At 34.6% G+C, this 17,454-nt stretch overlaps 1 protein-coding gene and 1 long non-coding RNA gene across 6 annotated transcripts; one reads left to right on the top strand and one right to left on the bottom strand.

Moving 5' to 3' along the window:
• Window positions 1–2,240: 2,240 nt before the first annotated feature.
• Window positions 2,241–6,821, top strand: LOC113330599. 2 transcript variants are annotated; one of them, XM_026577409.1, is made up of 12 exons: window positions 2,241–2,729; window positions 3,136–3,449; window positions 3,558–3,650; window positions 3,745–3,835; window positions 3,973–4,066; window positions 4,232–4,329; window positions 4,881–4,953; window positions 5,111–5,223; window positions 5,581–5,697; window positions 5,778–5,854; window positions 6,022–6,066; window positions 6,163–6,821. In XM_026577409.1, exons 1-12 carry the CDS (start codon window positions 2,400–2,402, stop codon window positions 6,641–6,643), a joined length of 1,926 nt encoding a protein of 641 aa, XP_026433194.1. In that variant the 5' UTR covers window positions 2,241–2,399; the 3' UTR covers window positions 6,644–6,821. The 2 variants fall into 2 exon arrangements, with proteins under 2 accessions (XP_026433194.1, XP_026433195.1); XM_026577410.1 differs by having other exon boundaries at window positions 5,120–5,223.
• A 7,749-nt stretch (window positions 6,822–14,570) lies between these two features.
• Window positions 14,571–16,973, bottom strand: LOC113330325. 4 transcript variants are annotated; one of them, XR_003350168.1, is made up of 4 exons: window positions 16,743–16,973; window positions 16,504–16,598; window positions 15,578–16,123; window positions 14,571–15,485 (listed from the first exon to the last, which is right to left on the bottom strand). It is a non-coding gene; the product is annotated as an uncharacterized LOC113330325 (long non-coding RNA). The 4 variants fall into 4 exon arrangements; XR_003350169.1 differs by having other exon boundaries at window positions 16,739–16,973; XR_003350167.1 differs by having other exon boundaries at window positions 16,735–16,973.
• Window positions 16,974–17,454: the final 481 nt, after the last annotated feature.

Here is a 17,454-nt window from a genome sequence, read left to right on the forward strand (position 1 = left end):
ATTGTCCGGATACTGTTATTGAATTCTGATTACAAGATTCTGGTTACGAGATTCTGATCATGTATCATTTTGGTTCTGTATGAAAATCACTTACAATTACTATTATTATTATTATTATTTGTTTTTTGATAAAAATAAATCACTTTATCTATTACAAAGAAAAGAAAAAGCTTGTGTCGATGATGTATGTAGTAATCTCTTTGAGAAATTTGTTCATATTTTCTCATGGGAAAGCAAAGTACAAGATACACAATTTTCATAGAAATTTAAGACACTACATTGTATTTTCCGAGGAACACCCGTGTCCTTACCAAGTATGTGAAACGAGAATAGTACTGGACTTGTCAAAAGATATAATGTCTTAGAGTTTCTCTTCTCTCCTCCTTCTTTCCTAAAAGAAAAAAACCTTAGAAGCTTCCTCATTCTTCTTGCCCAGATCTAGTCTTTTGGGCTAGATCTGAGCAGGGATTTATTAGTTTTTTATGAATAAGAATAATCTAATTTGTGTTTTTAGCTATTATTTTTATTGTTTTTGGTGTCTATGAACACATTTCTTCGTTGTTTGGGCGATATTTTCTTCGTCTTTTGGACGATTTTCTCTTCGCTTTAATAGCGATTTTTTCAAATCTTCATGGTATTTCCTGGCTTGCTATTCTCGATTTATCAAGAACATCAACGATTCTGCTCGGCGTCGCTTTGGATTCGTCTTCAACAAGAAGGATTTAGGGCACCCGGATTCGTTTGGATTTTGGGCAAAATACTCCATTTCATTTGGAGCATCTCTTATTGAAGAAGATAATCATTTTAAATGGTCGGATTGTTTCTGATTCACACCATCATTCATCACTACTACATCTACAAAAATTGGATATCTTTGAGGTTCTTGGCTCTTTCTCTTCACGATGTACTTGCAATTGGTGTCATCATTTGTATTTGGGTTTTGATCATCTTGTATTTTGCTGTTCTTGATAATTTTATAAGCAATCATGTAATCATCATTTTGGTTTGAAGGAATTGAAATGTGATTTCAGGAAAAAAACACGAGAATAGTACCGGGAGACCTTTGTCAAGTAGAACATGCCGCGTGAGATAAATGTTGTACAAGTTTCATCCACGGAGTTGCTGCATATAAAACTAAAAGTCTCGATTTTGTCGATAATTGGTCGTAAATCACGTGGTAGTAGCAAATAGTTGTGTCAGAACAGGTGAGAATTACAGTAGCCTATAATAAATTCGGATGGGAATCGAAAAGACAAGAGACCAATCCGTAATTCTTAATTACTGTAAATTACCGTAAAACTGGAATTGATGTTTTTGAAGAAGAGTGTGAAACGGTTGACTAGAACTGTACTAGGAGTGGAAGAATCTTAAACAATCAACCAAAAACGAGTTTGGTATGTTCCCGTCCTCCTTGGCGTCTCTTCCGCGTTCTCTATCTCTTTGTCCTAGTGTCGACCAATCTAATTAAACATGAGTAGACTTCGATTAGCACTTAGGTCTCGAGTATTTTATGAAAAAAAAAATCTTCAACAGCCACACGCGTTAACATAATTAACATTTTTCTTAATTAAGCCGCTGGCTATTTTGATTGGATTTGAGCTTCTGGTAGCTCTATCGTATCTGCCCTAAATTGACTACGGAGTTCGAGTTTGTTGGTGGTTGTCTGTTGATTTTTTCACAGGCATCCTTCAGTGATTATGTCCTTTGATACACAACACCGGTACCGGATGAAAAAACCTGATCATTCACATATCAGTATTTTTGAAGAGCTTGTATAGAAATACGTTTAGAAAAATACTGTCGACAAACTGGTCACGTAGAGGAATGCATGTGCACATTCCATTTGAGCACTATGATGTCAAACAAAGCTTTTTTATTGTCAAGGGACGTGTAATCTAACTCGTCTTCTCATCCTGTTGCGTTACAGTAGACTTTTCGTAGCCATTTTATTAGATTTTCATTTTTTTTAATGGAAAGCTCAAAATCATCAAGACTGCAAAATTGGGTACGACTACGAAAAGGTCTAAAGTTTGACTAGTAACTAGTCAAATTTTTAATCACTACCGATTTGATTAATAAGGAAATAAACTTGAAAAGACAATAAAATCCTCCACAGTACTCTCCAACTCCTCCGTCCTAAGTGTACGAAACAAGGGCAATATGATAATTACGAAAGTTAGATTTTTCTCCACCAAAACACGACAACTTTTAACACATCTTCACCCGCTCTTCCCTTCATACGAAAAAACAGTAGACTTTAACTTCCCTGTCCTTCCCATATTTTCTCTCTCTTCAATTCAATTCTTCAGTTCTATTCTCCTTATTAATATAATTAGGGTTTTGTTGTAGTAAAATTAGAGTTCTTATTGATTGTATTTGATCGAATTTTGGTAGTGGCAATGGGAGGGGTATGTTCAGGTGGAGTTATGAAAAGGAAAGATTTAGAATTCGAGAAGAATGTTTCTTCTTCTGCTCCTGTTGAGTATTCTGGTAAATTCAAGACTGTTAAAAGCTTTGATGATAAAAATCAAAGGAAAGATCTGAATTTAGTTTCTGATACTAAGAATAATTGTTATGATGATGATTATGTTGTTGGTGATGATGATGATTATGACGGTGTATATGGAAGGAATTCTTCACATCCTATGTATGATCTAAGTGAATATAGGTTATCATTTTCAAGTGAATTGAAACCTACTCCAATCCCCGTTAGGCCTGCCAATACCAAGGTAAATTTCTTTTTCTTGGGCAATATTAATTTATTTTTTGTGTACATTTTTATTACATTCTGAGAAACGGATAATTTTTAATGACTAATGGAAGTCTAGTACATGAGAATTGTTTAATGGATTCTAAGCACTGAATTTGTAAAGAACCCTCTAGTATTAGAGTCACCCCCCCTGGCCAAATTGTACAACTGATTTAATTGCTAGACTAGATACACTCAGTAAAATTATACTATCGGTTGGAAGAATGGCCGGCAGGATCTGTTCTAATTCTATCAGACTCGTTCTCGGAAACGTGTTAACAAGGAATGATAAAAATTATCGGACTTTTGAGATGCAAATTGAAGCATAGAATCTTGGACACAAGGTTAAGTGTATGTTCTTGTTTGTTTATTTGCTTGATGTATAGGTACCACAAATGAGCTCATTTTTAGGAAAAGCTGGGAATGTTGGTTTGGAGGTTTTAGATACACTAGGGAGTAGTATGTCAAATTTGAATGCAAGCAGTGGCTTTTCTTATGGGATTGCACCTCGAGGAAATAAAATATCTATTCTAGCATTTGAAGTAGCTAATACGATTGTGAAAGGTGCAAATCTCTTGCAATCACTTTCGGAGGAAAACGTGCAGTTTTTAAAAGAAAGTGTTCTACATTCAGAAGGTGTACACAGACTAGTATCTACCGATATGGAGGAGTTGCTGAGGCTTGCTGCTTCAGACAAAAGGTGATTTATTGCAGTCTTTGGAACCAACCTTGTTGCTTTGAATTGTCTTGTAACAGTAGTTTGGAATTCCCATAGCTCTAACTCGTGGCGGTTTCGTGCTATTTTTAGGGAGGAATTCAATCTTTTTTCGCGCGAAGTCATTAGATTTGGAGACCTCTGCAAAGACCCCCAGTGGCACCAGCTGGGTCGCTACTTTCAAAAGTAAGGTAGACATAGTGTGTTACATTGGTAAATCAGAGCTCGCATTTACTGATGATGGAGTTTTCTTTTTTGAATTGCTTTGTGGCTGTTTCAGTTTAGATACAAATTTTGCCGCACACAGACAACACAGAGACGAGGCAGAAAAGACAATGCACGCTCTTATGGCCTTAGCTCAGCATACTTCTGTAAGTATATTTGTAACGTTCATTTGGCAACTTTGTGCTGGTCCTGTACATGTCTACTCTCATGGTTTGGTCATTCATTACCTTTTGTACTTATTGTATTGGAATATGTAATAAACTAACTCAATTTTTGTGTACAGGAACTGTACCATGAGTTATCTCCATTGGACAGACTTGAACAGGATTACCAGCGAAAGCTTGAAGAGCTAGAGTCTTTAAAGCTTCCTAAAAGAGGTTAAAAACACTTTCTTCTCACAGAAAATGTAGTTTTGATTCTGTGCTCATTAATTATGAAATCTACAATAAATATTAGTCATATTTTTCTTCTGAATTTCATTTTGAACTTCTATGGTTGGGTCTATATCTTGATTAACATTCCATCGCATTTGAAATTTATAGGAGAGAATGTGATGATATTACGTGGTGAGCTGAAACAGCAAAGAAAGCATGTTAAGAATTTGAAAAGGAAATCTCTTTGGTCGAAAAATTTGGATGTGGTATGTAAACCTATCTCACTTTTTTCCACATCTTACATTGTCGCCGAAATTTAAAATTGTTACTGGTATAAACCATGATATCATTCAACATCCTCTTATACTTTTGAAGAATGTACTAGTTTTTCGATATGACTAGAATTGATTTTTTTTTATCATGTCATGTCACTTACAGCATGTTCATTTCAAAGAATTGGATGATGGCTAATCCAATTCCTAGGGAATGCACCCAATTCTTTGAACCGAATGGGGCAGATGAACTCTTTGTAACTAAGGATTTTAATTCCTAGGAATCCAATTCCCTCCAAAATAGTAGATTTCCATTGCATTGGTCCTAAAGTGCAATGGAACTGGATTCCGGGGTAAAAACAAAGATAATTGAATTACCTCAGCCGAATATGAATTTTTAGGATTTCAATCGAATTCCTTGGAATCCAATTCTACCCCATAATTGAATTCTCAGGTTTCCAATTCTCCCAACCGTACGAGCTGTTAGTGTTAAAAATATCTTCATCTGTTAGAGTTTCCAAATTATAGTTACTCTGTACATGTAGGTTGTGGAGAAACTCGTCGACATTGTTACCTTTATACATCAGGAAATTGTGGAAGCGTTCAGCAGCAACTATGGTAAGGCTAATTTCCAGTTTTCCACTAGTTAGTGAACCCTTCATATTGTTGATTTTAAAGAACCTAAAACCTTCACTAAGGATTTTGTTATTGCTTTCCAGTCTATTACGATCTTATCCTCCTCTGTTCATATCTAAAAAATTAAATTCACTTCAAGCCACGACAGGTTGTACCATTGCTAACGAGGAACAAATTCATAAGCCTCAACGACTAGGTGCATCTGGCCTCGCACTACACTATGCAAACATCATAAATCAGATAGATTGTATTGTAAGTATATAATTTCCTTATCATATTTAAATTTTAGAAATTTAAGATGTGCTTTACTCTTGATAAGACGGGTTTTAAGCTAGGGAACAAGTTGTTATGCACGAATATCCCACTTTAGATTGCGAGGACTGGCACTTTATTTACTTGATAAAACATGCTAATATTAATGACTTTGTATGTCTGTGTATTTGGGGATTAGGAGTTAATACTATCTCTCTAAAGAAAAAAACTGTGTGGTTCTGAAATTTTGACGATGATTTAACTTTTATCAGAGTTGGCTAACTAGACCTGATAGGTTGGCATTCTTGGTGCCGTTATTTGCTTTCCTATTGTTTTGACATATTTGCCTGTCAATAGGTCTCTCGTCCAAATTTCTTACCTCCTAATGTGAGGGACACGTTGTACAGTGGTTTGCCTACTGGTGTTAAGACGGCTCTCCGTTCTCGAATACAATCATACAACGGGAAGGAAGAGGTACTTAATTTACTTTTTCCTGTCCTTTACTCTTTGGTGCTTTCCTGGTTGTTAATTTGATACGAAATGGATCCATGCAGTTGACGGTTCCTCAAATGAAGGCTGAGATGGCGAAAATCCTCGATTGGCTTTTTCCTGTAGCTACAAATACAACCAAGTAAGTCATTAAAGTTCCGCTCATCATGTGTGGATATTTCTTGATCCCCTTATGTTTGATTTAGTTTTATTTTACAATAAATAGTAAATACAGACTGTCAGTATTTGTTGTTCTCATCATGATTACGTGTAGCTCTCTTTTGACTCCTTCATCTCTTCATGATACAGAGCACATCAAGGTTTTGGATGGGTTGGAGAGTGGGCAAACACAGGGTCAGTTGAAAACTGTTTAAGCTACTTTACCCTGAATCTTTTGATTTCAATGTTATCAGTGTGAATTTATACCTATACTGTTTGTTGATTAAACAGCAATGACTTTAACAAAAAGACGCCAGGACAAAATAGCTTGATGCGCATCCAGACACTTTATCACGCAGAGAAGGAGAAGACAGACACATATATTCTTGAACTTGTAACATGGCTTCATCGCATGATCAGCCAGATAAGAAATAGAGATAATGGATCCAACAAGTCACTGGCTCCCGTTCGATCCCTTAGCCAGAAGGCTGTGGTTTTACTGGTTGAAACGCAAGAAGATCCGCCAAGAAAAAATCAAACTAACTTGGTTTTTCAGCTCTCTCCAGAAATTCAAGACATGTTAGCTGATGTTAGCTTTAGAAGGTTGAACCCCGGGATAAGTAAAAGTCAAGAATTTAGGAGTCGCGGTAAAAGGAGAACAACAAATAGGTTGAGGATGAGCAAGAGCAGTGGCAGCTCTCCAACTAGAGAGTTCAACAAAACAAAGACTAACAGTTTGGATGTGATTGATGGGTTGGAAACAACTAGTTAGAAAAATAATTCTTGTTTTTTCTTCTTTTTTAGTTTCAGATAGTTCTCTCACTGGAGAACTACCATTTTCGCCGGATTATATTTTCTCGATATATTTGTATATAAACCATACTTGTGAAGAAGGTTTACAATGTGTACAGTCATGTTTGAATTGAAAATTTTATTTGTTTTGAGATGTACTGGTCAGTGTATCACATATATTTACTACTGGGTTTGTCTGGGATGAACAATTCATGCTTGCTCCAAATCTAACAACTTTGGAGTACCTAAATTCTATCAGGTGTGTTGTTCCTGAACATACATAGCCACAAGGTAGTCTAAACTTCAATTGGCTGTAAAATACTCCTTTTTAGGGGACAAACAAGAGTACACGATTGGTTTAAGCTCTACCGGGGGTCAAATGTAAAACAACCGTTATAAATGGTATACTGTATTAGACATTCTTTTAAGTCTTGGCAAAATAACCTCGTACTTGTTATACGATGACGACTCTTTCCAACTGCAGACTTCGTTCGGTCAGTGAATAATTCTCGAATAATATGGGGATTTACCAACTATGGCACCCTTCAAGCCTAACCAAATACAAAAACTAAAATTGTGGATTTGGTTATGTATTTTGAACCAAATCATTTCTCTAGTTAAAAACATATACAGAAACACGTAGGATTATTGTGCATAAACAAAGGCCATAGGGTCATATAACTCTTCGATCCCACGACTGTAGAGTGTACCAGAAACAAACTATACTATTCTCATCTGCTTTTAACGGTTGAACTAATGAATCTTGAATGATCCAAGTCATTTTCAACTGCTCCTATATGTCTAATTATCTAGCCAGCTACTTCAATAGAAAAACCAGTTTCACTATCCTGCCAATTGAACTGCTCATTCTTTCAGTTCCCCCATAAATATGATCCAACTCCAATTTACTTCCTCATCAATCTTTTCTATTTCCCAATATTTGAAGCTCATTTGCCACACAGGACTTAAATTTATTAGATATGGAAGGTTTTCTCAAGTATAATCTCTTTCTGTCTTCACTACTCATTTTCTTCTTTTCGCATGCCACACTTCTTTCGCATGCCATATCTCCATCTGGTACCATTGAAAGGGTTACTAAACAGCAAGTTCTAGCAAGTGTACCACCATTAAGTCATGAAACAGCAGCACTTGGCTCTTCGCAGTTGTTCCTAACCTCTCCATCAGGAAAGTATTCTGTTTTCCTCCTCCGTCGTGTGACTTCTTTTGGTGCTGGTGGATTTGGGTCTGATTTCTGTTACATACAAGTCCAAGATCATGGCGTAAGTGTGTGGGAATCAGAATGCACCCCTGTTAGCAATGTCAATACATTTACCTTAGTGTTTACTGAAGGTGGACTTGAGATTTTTGATGGAAGCAACTCTGCATGGGACAATGACGTGGAAGGTGACTATCTTCAGGAGTTGGTTCTGATTGATAGCGGTGATATGCAGACAAGAGATAGAGAAGGTGAAATGGTTTGGAGGGCAAGTGATAACCCCATTGTGAACCAAAATTGTGGATCAATTGGAGCACCTGGAATGTCTCCTGCACTTCCACCTTTTGCTTCTTCAGTTCACGGCGATGATGTAAGGGGTCCCTTTGGGCAGTCATTGGAAAACAATGTTCAGCAAGGAGCAGGAGCACAACAGGCTCAATTAACTGTCCCACAGGAAGAATTACAACAACCAGAGGCGGGTATTCCTCAACAGCACGACGGTCTAAGCCAACCAGATGAATTACAAGCACCTGCACATCAGCCCGAGTCAGGCAATCCTGCTTATCAGCAGGGTGCTCTGAACCAACCCGATGAATTACCACAACCTGCACTAGAACCCGAGGCAGGTCTTACTCAACCAGGAGAAGACTTCCAACAACCAGATTTGGCTGACCCTCTATCACCTGTAGGTGATTTAAGTACCCAACAACATTTATCTCCATCTGTACATCATCAGCCTGCTGCTTTTGGAGGAGGAGTCGGTAGTGCTAGTGCTACTCAAGGTATGCAGCAACCTCTCATTGACAATACTCCTTTTGATAGTGGATCAACTTCTTCCATGATGATTAAACAATCCAAACTGGGGGTTGCTTTGGTGAGAAAATTTTTGATGGGGGCGTTTTCTGATAGGGTATGGGGGACAAATAATGTGCTGACATGTATCATTCTTTTCACATATCATATTTCCAAAAATATCACACATAAAATTTAAGCAATTAAGATAGAGAAGATTTTCTCCAAAAATACATGTTTTTTATATTTTTGGCAACAAAATTTGTTGTAAACAATTAATAGGAAATACATGTGTCAGCATCTTATTTGTCCCCCGTGCCCCATCAAGTGTTCTCTGCTTTGGTTACCTTGGTTACTCTGGGTTTCTTTGGTGTTCTCTTTTGATTCAAGTGTACAAAACAATAGTTGGTTCTTGTGTGTCATTGTAAACCACCAGCATCTGTGTGTTTGTCTGTATTGATCTATTAGTATATTGTGAAGAATTTATGTACTTATTTCTAGTTTGATGATATCAAAATGAATATTTGCAATTTAAATGGATTTTTGGCCTTCTTAATTTGGCCTTTTTAATTCTTGGCTAATGAAATCAAAATGGGCATTGCAATTTAGTCGCTAGAGCATCTCCAGTGCTATGGGGATCCCTTCTGGTGGAGCAAGGATAACAAAAAGAACTTGCAAGTATAGCAACTAAAGACAAACTTGCTCATGACATGTTAAATCCGTATTGTTCATTTCATCTCCACGTGTTAAATCCGTATGACATGTCGGTATGAGAGAATAGCTGGACAGCGGAATAACAGCTGATCCGATCCGACTTGGAAACTGATGTGGAGGAGAGAGACATTCTTCATTTTATCCACGTCCCCAGAAAAATTGAACGGAGTTATCGGAAAAATAAAACTTCTTCTTTCTCACATCTTTTTCTGGCTTACAGATTTTTCATGATCAACCATTTGCATCACCATTTATATGGATCAGAAAACAGAATAAAATTTTATAATCCAATGGTACCATGGAGCTTAAAATTTCGTCTTGACTTGAAGAGAAACCCTAATATTACTCTGTCTTTGTACTTGCCACCATGGATGCACTATCTTGAAGCTGGATATTATTACTGCTACTGCAACAAAATTGATTTTTCTTTGAAGTTTTTAGGGCAACCTACTTGTGTGATTTATTTAATGTACAATTAAAGCATAGATAAACAATTACAAATCAAATTGGAAATCAACGGTACCCTAACTTCTATACAATCAAACCAAAAAAATAAACATTATCATGGAAATTTTTACGGTAAGAAAACAATCAGGGATCAGTAGAGGAGATCTAATGGCAAGAACATGGATAATCAAGCAAAAAAGAAAAATCGTTTATGCAACTAGTTAGAGATTTCATTAATAATCGAGGTTTTTTTTATAAATTGATATTTGAATCGACTAGTTTTGATGAATCTGTAACGATCTCACAAAACAAAACCATCACCACTTTTTAATAGAAATCAAGTTGTTCCTGTGTATTTTATAGTCTGGTGTTGCGTGTTATCGATGATGACGCGGGTAAAAGGAACTTTTCTCTATCCTCCACGTTAAGCTGCCACGCGAGATCAGCTTTTTTTTTTTTTTTTTTTTTAAGGAAAGATGAGTTTTAACAATCCGAAATTTATTAAATTACCTCATTAAAATTGAGGTTTGAAGGATACATAATGGTGGAGAATAACCATTCCACCAATCGGAATCAGTAACATCAATATCAATCACATCATTAGAAAACAGAAAGAATAACCTAGTACTAAAATCACAGATTTTGAAACTTAAAGGAACGAAAAACCGAAATTGTACTGATTTACATTCCGTCGACGAAATTTACATCCTTCTAATGGTCATTAATTCAAACCATTCTGATTCCTGATCTTTTGATTCTTGATCATTAACATCGTATATGTTAAATGCTTCCATGGAAAGGAAGTAATATGCCCAAAATAAAATCATCACTGCGAATCTTGGCCTTGTTTGCTGAAGAAAATCATCGTCCATGATGTAATTGATAACAATGAAGCAATAACACGACAACAAAACACCAACTTGGCTAATAGATAACAAATCTAGATGACATGGAGAGGTCATTAGATCAATCAAAGCAAAATATTAAAAGAAAAACCTAAATAGAAAAATGGTTGGATCAACAATTTGTTTTATTGAATAATATTATAAAAACTAACAATACTAACCTTGATTTGCCCGGCAGATTTGAAAACCAAATCTAATCCAGACAGATCAAGGATTTTAAACAAAGAACTAAGTAGTTTTACTGTTTTTCTGTGTGTTTTGGAGAGAAGAGAGGAGAAGAGAAGAGTTGTCGCGAGATCAGCTGTTACTCGGCTGTTATCTCGCTGTTCACATGGTATTTTCGACGTGCCAAACATGATTTGCATATAATACGATTTGTGTTGGCTCTTTGTGTAACCACTCCTTGATTTTTAAGCTTAGTAGAAAAATGATGCTAAAATGACTGTGAGCCTGCCAAAATTGTCGATGCCCATTACGGAAGATGGAAGGATGAATTTAACACCATAGAAATCCACCCGTTGCGCGCTAGTTTTGAGGAAGCACATGGTGCCTCGACCGCCGAGCCATTCTCTATATAAAAACAGATTTTTTTCGAACGACGTGGTTAACCGAGATTCTGGTTGATTCTCGCCCCACCATATTTTATTTATGATGATATTAGAATTTTCGGCCAATCACATAGAATAAAAAAATACCTAAACAACTAATATTATAAAATTTCAAAGCATTACCAAAAATATATTAAAAAACTGTTATGAATATATTTAATCCTAATTTAAAGAGTAGTTATATTTGAAATTAAAATTCACAAATAAATTACATCAAAATATTCGTTGTTCATCATGATCATCAAAATATTATATCGGTAAATAAATTAAGAAAAAATAACCCAATGTCCAATGTCTGATTACACTTTTTATAACAAAAAAAAATAATCATAATTATAATTCAAGTATACTAAAACTAAAATAAATTGGATTAGTTACAATTGCATTTTTAAAATCTTTAATTAAACTCTGAATAGAAGTCAAAATCCAAATTCATGTATATTGAAGGATCGACTTTTCCTCTTTTATATGTAAATTAATTATTAGTCATGTCCAATAATAAAAATACAAAATTGTTAGTACTAGATCGAGAGCATTTGAAAAGAACATTAAGAACGAGAAATCAAATAAATATAGGTGCAATAAACAATAATGAATTGGTTTCTATAATATTTTTTTAATATTGTTTATTCCGTAATTTTTATTAGAAAAATAAAGGTCTTTTTTGAGTTTTTTTGTGAAATAAAGAAATTTTATTTTATTTTTGACTTAAAACATAGTTATATTGGCCAGAAAATATTATTTTTATATTTTCTGAAACAAACTATCTAAGATTATATTTTTTAATTAGGTAAAAATATAACAAAAAAATTTCTTTTCACCCAAAAGAGTTGAATATGTTTAGGGCGTTCTTTTATATACCCCCATAAAATACTAACGGTACCCCCATTAGTTAGTTATGGTAATTTTAATTTGGTTAACATGAAAATCATGAAATTATTCAAAATTTTGAGATTGATACCCCCTTTCAAAAATTTATTATACAACCATATATATAGACGTAAAATTATATTTTTAAATACGCAAAAACTTTCTTCCAAATATAGAACATTATTTTGACTGTGAGATTAATTGTGAGATTATATACTAAACATATTATATCTTATGGAAGAACATAGAAAACCCTAGTTAGGTAAATCAACTATGGAATTGTTAGAATCCCATTTGGAAGGTCCGGGGATTGAATCATATTAAGATGAACCATAAGAAGCATTTTATCAAATCATGTTTAAACAAAACCCACAAATCAAAATCTCTTTAGAATCCTTAAATTACAATCGATTGCAAAGAAAATCTTTAAGGCATTTTATCAAACGAAGAAGGTATGTTGTACAAAACAATAAGTTTTCAAATTAGGCTAAATAAAGCATAACATAAAATTAATATCAATGATGAATCATGATTGTTTTATTGATAACCTCTACAAACTATTCATTTTAATTCTCCTCATCCATCACTATTGATACAGTAACAAGAAATTAACCAGACGAAAAATTTTATTCCCAAAGAAGAGAACTAAAAAACCAAGATTATGATTTTTTGCGAGCTAACATTAGCTTCAGACATTCCATTGTTTTGTGTAGAGGAAGTGAACAAATTCCAAAAGAAAATTTAAAGTTCGAGACTTTTACAAAGAGAAGGAAGAAGAACAAAAACTCTGTAATAAAGATGGGTTTGTGTTTTTATTTCTGATTTGTTATTCGGGGGTATAATTATTTTTTGAATTTGATGGGGTAGGTAGATAAATGTTGGGGATATATAGATAAAGGGGTATAGTTAGTATTTCTGGGGGTATATAGAAGAACACCCGATATTTATGGTTGATATTCAAAAATATGTTTTTCCATATTTAACATTCTCGGTAGTCCTAATTTCATAGAAAATAAATATTAATTCTATTCCTAAATCTTGTGAATACTTAACATGTTTTGGACAAAATCTTATCCAAAAATGAATAAAAACTATAGATATTTTAGGTATTGACTAATATTATTAGAGCAATCCTCAAAGAAATCCAAAGATTTCTACTTTGGATGACAGAAATGGGAGGTTTGGTTTTGGCTAAAGAAACGGACATAGTCAAATCAGTGGAGTTGGTTGGAACAGAATCGGTGTAACATGACCTTATAATCCCTTAAGTTGTTAACTTAACCAAACCTGTTGTGGGTAAAAGTTAATAAAACCCATATTCATAACTGAACTCGTACCCAACTTCCCTGACTGCATTTTATACCTTTCTTCTTCGTCTTCTCTCATTTTTCTTCGTCTTCTTCTTTGGATTCAATCTTCTGCGATGGAAGGAAATCTAATTTTGGTGACCTAGATATAATTAACGTTCAAAATCTATGATGTGATTATGCTAATATGAAGTGTGTTTGATATTAGTAGCATTTGGACAAGGCTGTGTTACAGAGAAGTTACTCCTTAACGTTATGACTTAGATAAGAAATATATATATCCTAAGACCCTTTCTCATTCATTATCGGAACAAGATCCGTATTCACTCCATATGTTTCTTTAGTTATAACACCTCCTCATTCGATCTAGCATCCAGTACCTGCATCATGGTGAAAGTCAAAATACGTCATAAAGCGAGTCTAAATGTACAAAAAATCAAAATTGGGCTTTCCTAATAAAATTCTTTTTCATTAACATCCACATCTGAAATGACAAATTTCATTACGCCCACATCAAAGTTTGTTTTGATGTGGGTATTACTTTCTCATTAACACCCACATCAAAATTGACAAAGATTATTTCGCAAAGGGAACTATGCATATTGATAATAATCTTTACATATGTCTAACGAGAACAAATTCATAAGGATTCCGATTCTCTTTTGAGATATAGAAAACAAGAATGGACTCAATACTCCTCTGCTAAATAGATCGAACTACAGACAAACCAATTTTTCCTCAACAAAACTATGAGATACTACATGTTTCAACTTACCTATATCTCAAATAAAAACTCTAAATCAGGGTTTAATAAAAATAGTACCGCATGCAAAAATGTTGTGTAGATGACAATATTCATATTGATTTCCATATTTTCAGCTCTGCTGATATCTCATTCTAAGCACATGATGCAAATCAAACTAAAGTGAAATGAAGTAGAGGAATGGGTTGCCAGGCTTATACAAACAGCTTTCTTAGTATGATTATTTATATGCAATATGGATAAACCTAAATTAACCATATATGTATGTGTGTACACAGGAATGTCTCTATAAGATAGGCATGCACATGGATTACAACATATCATTTTACAGCTGAAACAACTACACCACTTCAGAGTAGGACATTTAAATCAAGAAAAAGAGGTACATTTGAAGCAAGAACAACGATTCGTGCATGATTTGCATTTAGAAAGAGCACAACATTAGGAGCACTTAAGAAGTTGCGGAAAAAGAACTCCATATACTAATGCTGCTAAGAACTTTCAACATAGTATGGATATGTGATTTTAATAAAGACAATCAGCTTGGTATCTGGGTAGGTGGAGGGAGGAATCCCGCATGTCCTTGACCTCCTTTTGTACCCGACGGTATATGTACCCTCATGTATGTGTCTAAAACAGGTTTCGTACTTGATAAGCAGTAGGGCATCTGGTCTACAGATTGAGCAATTAATTAAAGTTCACTACCAAAATCAAGTTTTGAGTCTCAACCACATTGAAAAATCACAGATGAAACCAATTGGTAACAAACCATAACTCTCTGTGTTGTACTTATTACAAGATAATTCTCGTGTTCGTTACTGCATTGATCCTCCATGACTATAAAAGCTGCATATCTCACATTTTAGCATGTATCTAAGATAAAAAAAAAGTAATGCACTGTTTTATCAAACAGATAGGAGAAAAAATATTTTTGATCCAAAGATTTCGAAAGCCACACAATATTCAAATTGATCCGTCTAATTTTACTATCATTTTCCAAATTTGTGCCTTTAAACCAGAGCATCCATGATATAGTACGAGAAATATTGTATTAAACTAGAGCAGGTGAGTCCCACAAAGTCAGCAAATAAACTTCGAACCAAAATCCGTTTGAACTTCTCAGAAAATACAAGTACATGTGCACCACCAACAATATTAAGCCTTCCAACCTCTCCACTTCTTGCTGTTATACGATCTCTCCTGTTGATAATGTTAAGATTCAGGCAGTGTTACTGGAGAGAAATGTTAACGAAAAAGTAAAGCAAAACCAAGGTATTAACTTCGAAACTTACTCCTCTTCATTGCATTTCAATCTATGATCTTCCGACAAAGAATATATAATTATTTCTATTATGCAACGAGAATCACCAACGGAGACCATCGTTACCACATACCCGCCTATTATTACAAAGGAGACAGTTGTTGCCAACGTTCTTGCTGAAACTTTAAGCACTTTGTTAAATTACACGAGGTCGACTTAACCACAAGAAAACAAAAGAAGATGATATGCAAAAAAACCAGTGTACCACAATAATTAAGGCAAGAGGAATACCACAGAACCTTTATCTTGTAAATCTTTGTCTGTTTCCGCCAACCTTGCCACTGAAGCTCTTGACAATGATGTCAACCACTCATCTCCATTCATATTTACACCTTACACCATTTTCTTCTTAGGAGAAATTAAGAAATTTATGACTAACTGTGTGAACCAAGATATAGTGTATTTAAGTTCGGAGATGATCGTAGATGAAAACATTTAATTTGAACAGTCTAAAACAGGTTTCGTGCATGATTCATCGTTGACAGAGCTCCATAAATTACAAATGAGCACAAGTCATCTGCGAGAACAAAATCCATATAAGTTAATACGCCTATAGACTAGTTGATCCAATTTATTTTAGACGATCCTTCTTCTGTCTACCCAATTTATTTTATACGACATTGAGAAAAGCTACCCAATTTCTTTTATGCGACTTTCAGAGAAGTGTACCCATTTTGTTTTGTTGGACACAGTTGGGAATCATATATGTTTATTTTTTTCGTAGCATAGAATCTGCTACACATCACTAACTGTGTAAAGAAGATGGTGGTGAGGATTGTCGATTAATACAACACGATCATCTGGATCAGTAGGCGACATATTAACAAAGTGATTTTTCAATTAATACATCATGATCATCGGAATAAGAAGGTTGATAAGATATTTTAAGTTGTTTACCTATAGATAACATATCCAGCTTTAAGTCATAGAATACACGCTTGGGTCATATTGCATAATCTCTAGTTCAAGATCAGATGACCTCAAATTCACACCTACAGACAAAAAAATATAGCACACCACTTATCAGCTCAGACAATAGATTACTCCAAGACTCAAAATCTTTTTAAATGAATTACAAAGTAACTTTAGTTCATAAAAAACCAAACCACCCAAAATCAATCAACAAACCCACACACAAGATCACATTAAAGAGGAATCGAATTAGGATTTCTCAATCAATTGCCAACAATCGCATCGCAATAACAAATAGTTGAATTGGAGTGCTGCGCAGATCGGTGATTTGCTGCTATTCGGAACAGGCTTCTGTTATAGAAAATTTTTAATCTTCCATACATGGATCCGTATAGAGCCCGGATCTATGATCTATCTTATAATTATCTATATTCCAGACCGGTTTAAGAATTAATTACGGTCAACTCCTATTAACCGTGGTTGAGGGGAAAAAACGAAAAAAAATATATGAAACTGAAGATATATGGACGGACAACCGATTTTTTCCGTCAACTTAGGTTGACTCAAAAGTTGTCCGTCTGTGAGGGAAAACAGAATTCTTAGGATTTTTGTGAGGATTGCTGTATTATTACCATGACAAAGTTTTTTTTTTTTTTTTTTGTTATGGAATTTATGGATTTGGTGTCTATATAATGAATTCTTGCAAATGTCAAAACCCGACTGCTAGGTTTTTTTTTCGTTTTCCTTTTTTATTGTTGTCTGATCTTCTTTCATTGTTTTTGTTTTGCAGGTATTGATAATGCACCTGTTGTAGCTGTTTTAATCGGGCATGACTCAAGCAATATCAAGGTATAAATTAACTCACCCATTCATGTGAATATTCTTTTTTCACATTTGGTTAATTTTTCATGTCTAATATAAATCAACTCATCCATT

This window comes from Papaver somniferum, unplaced genomic scaffold, assembly GCF_003573695.1.
Source record: "Papaver somniferum cultivar HN1 unplaced genomic scaffold, ASM357369v1 unplaced-scaffold_118, whole genome shotgun sequence".
Classification (NCBI taxonomy): Eukaryota; Viridiplantae; Streptophyta; class Magnoliopsida; order Ranunculales; family Papaveraceae; genus Papaver; species Papaver somniferum.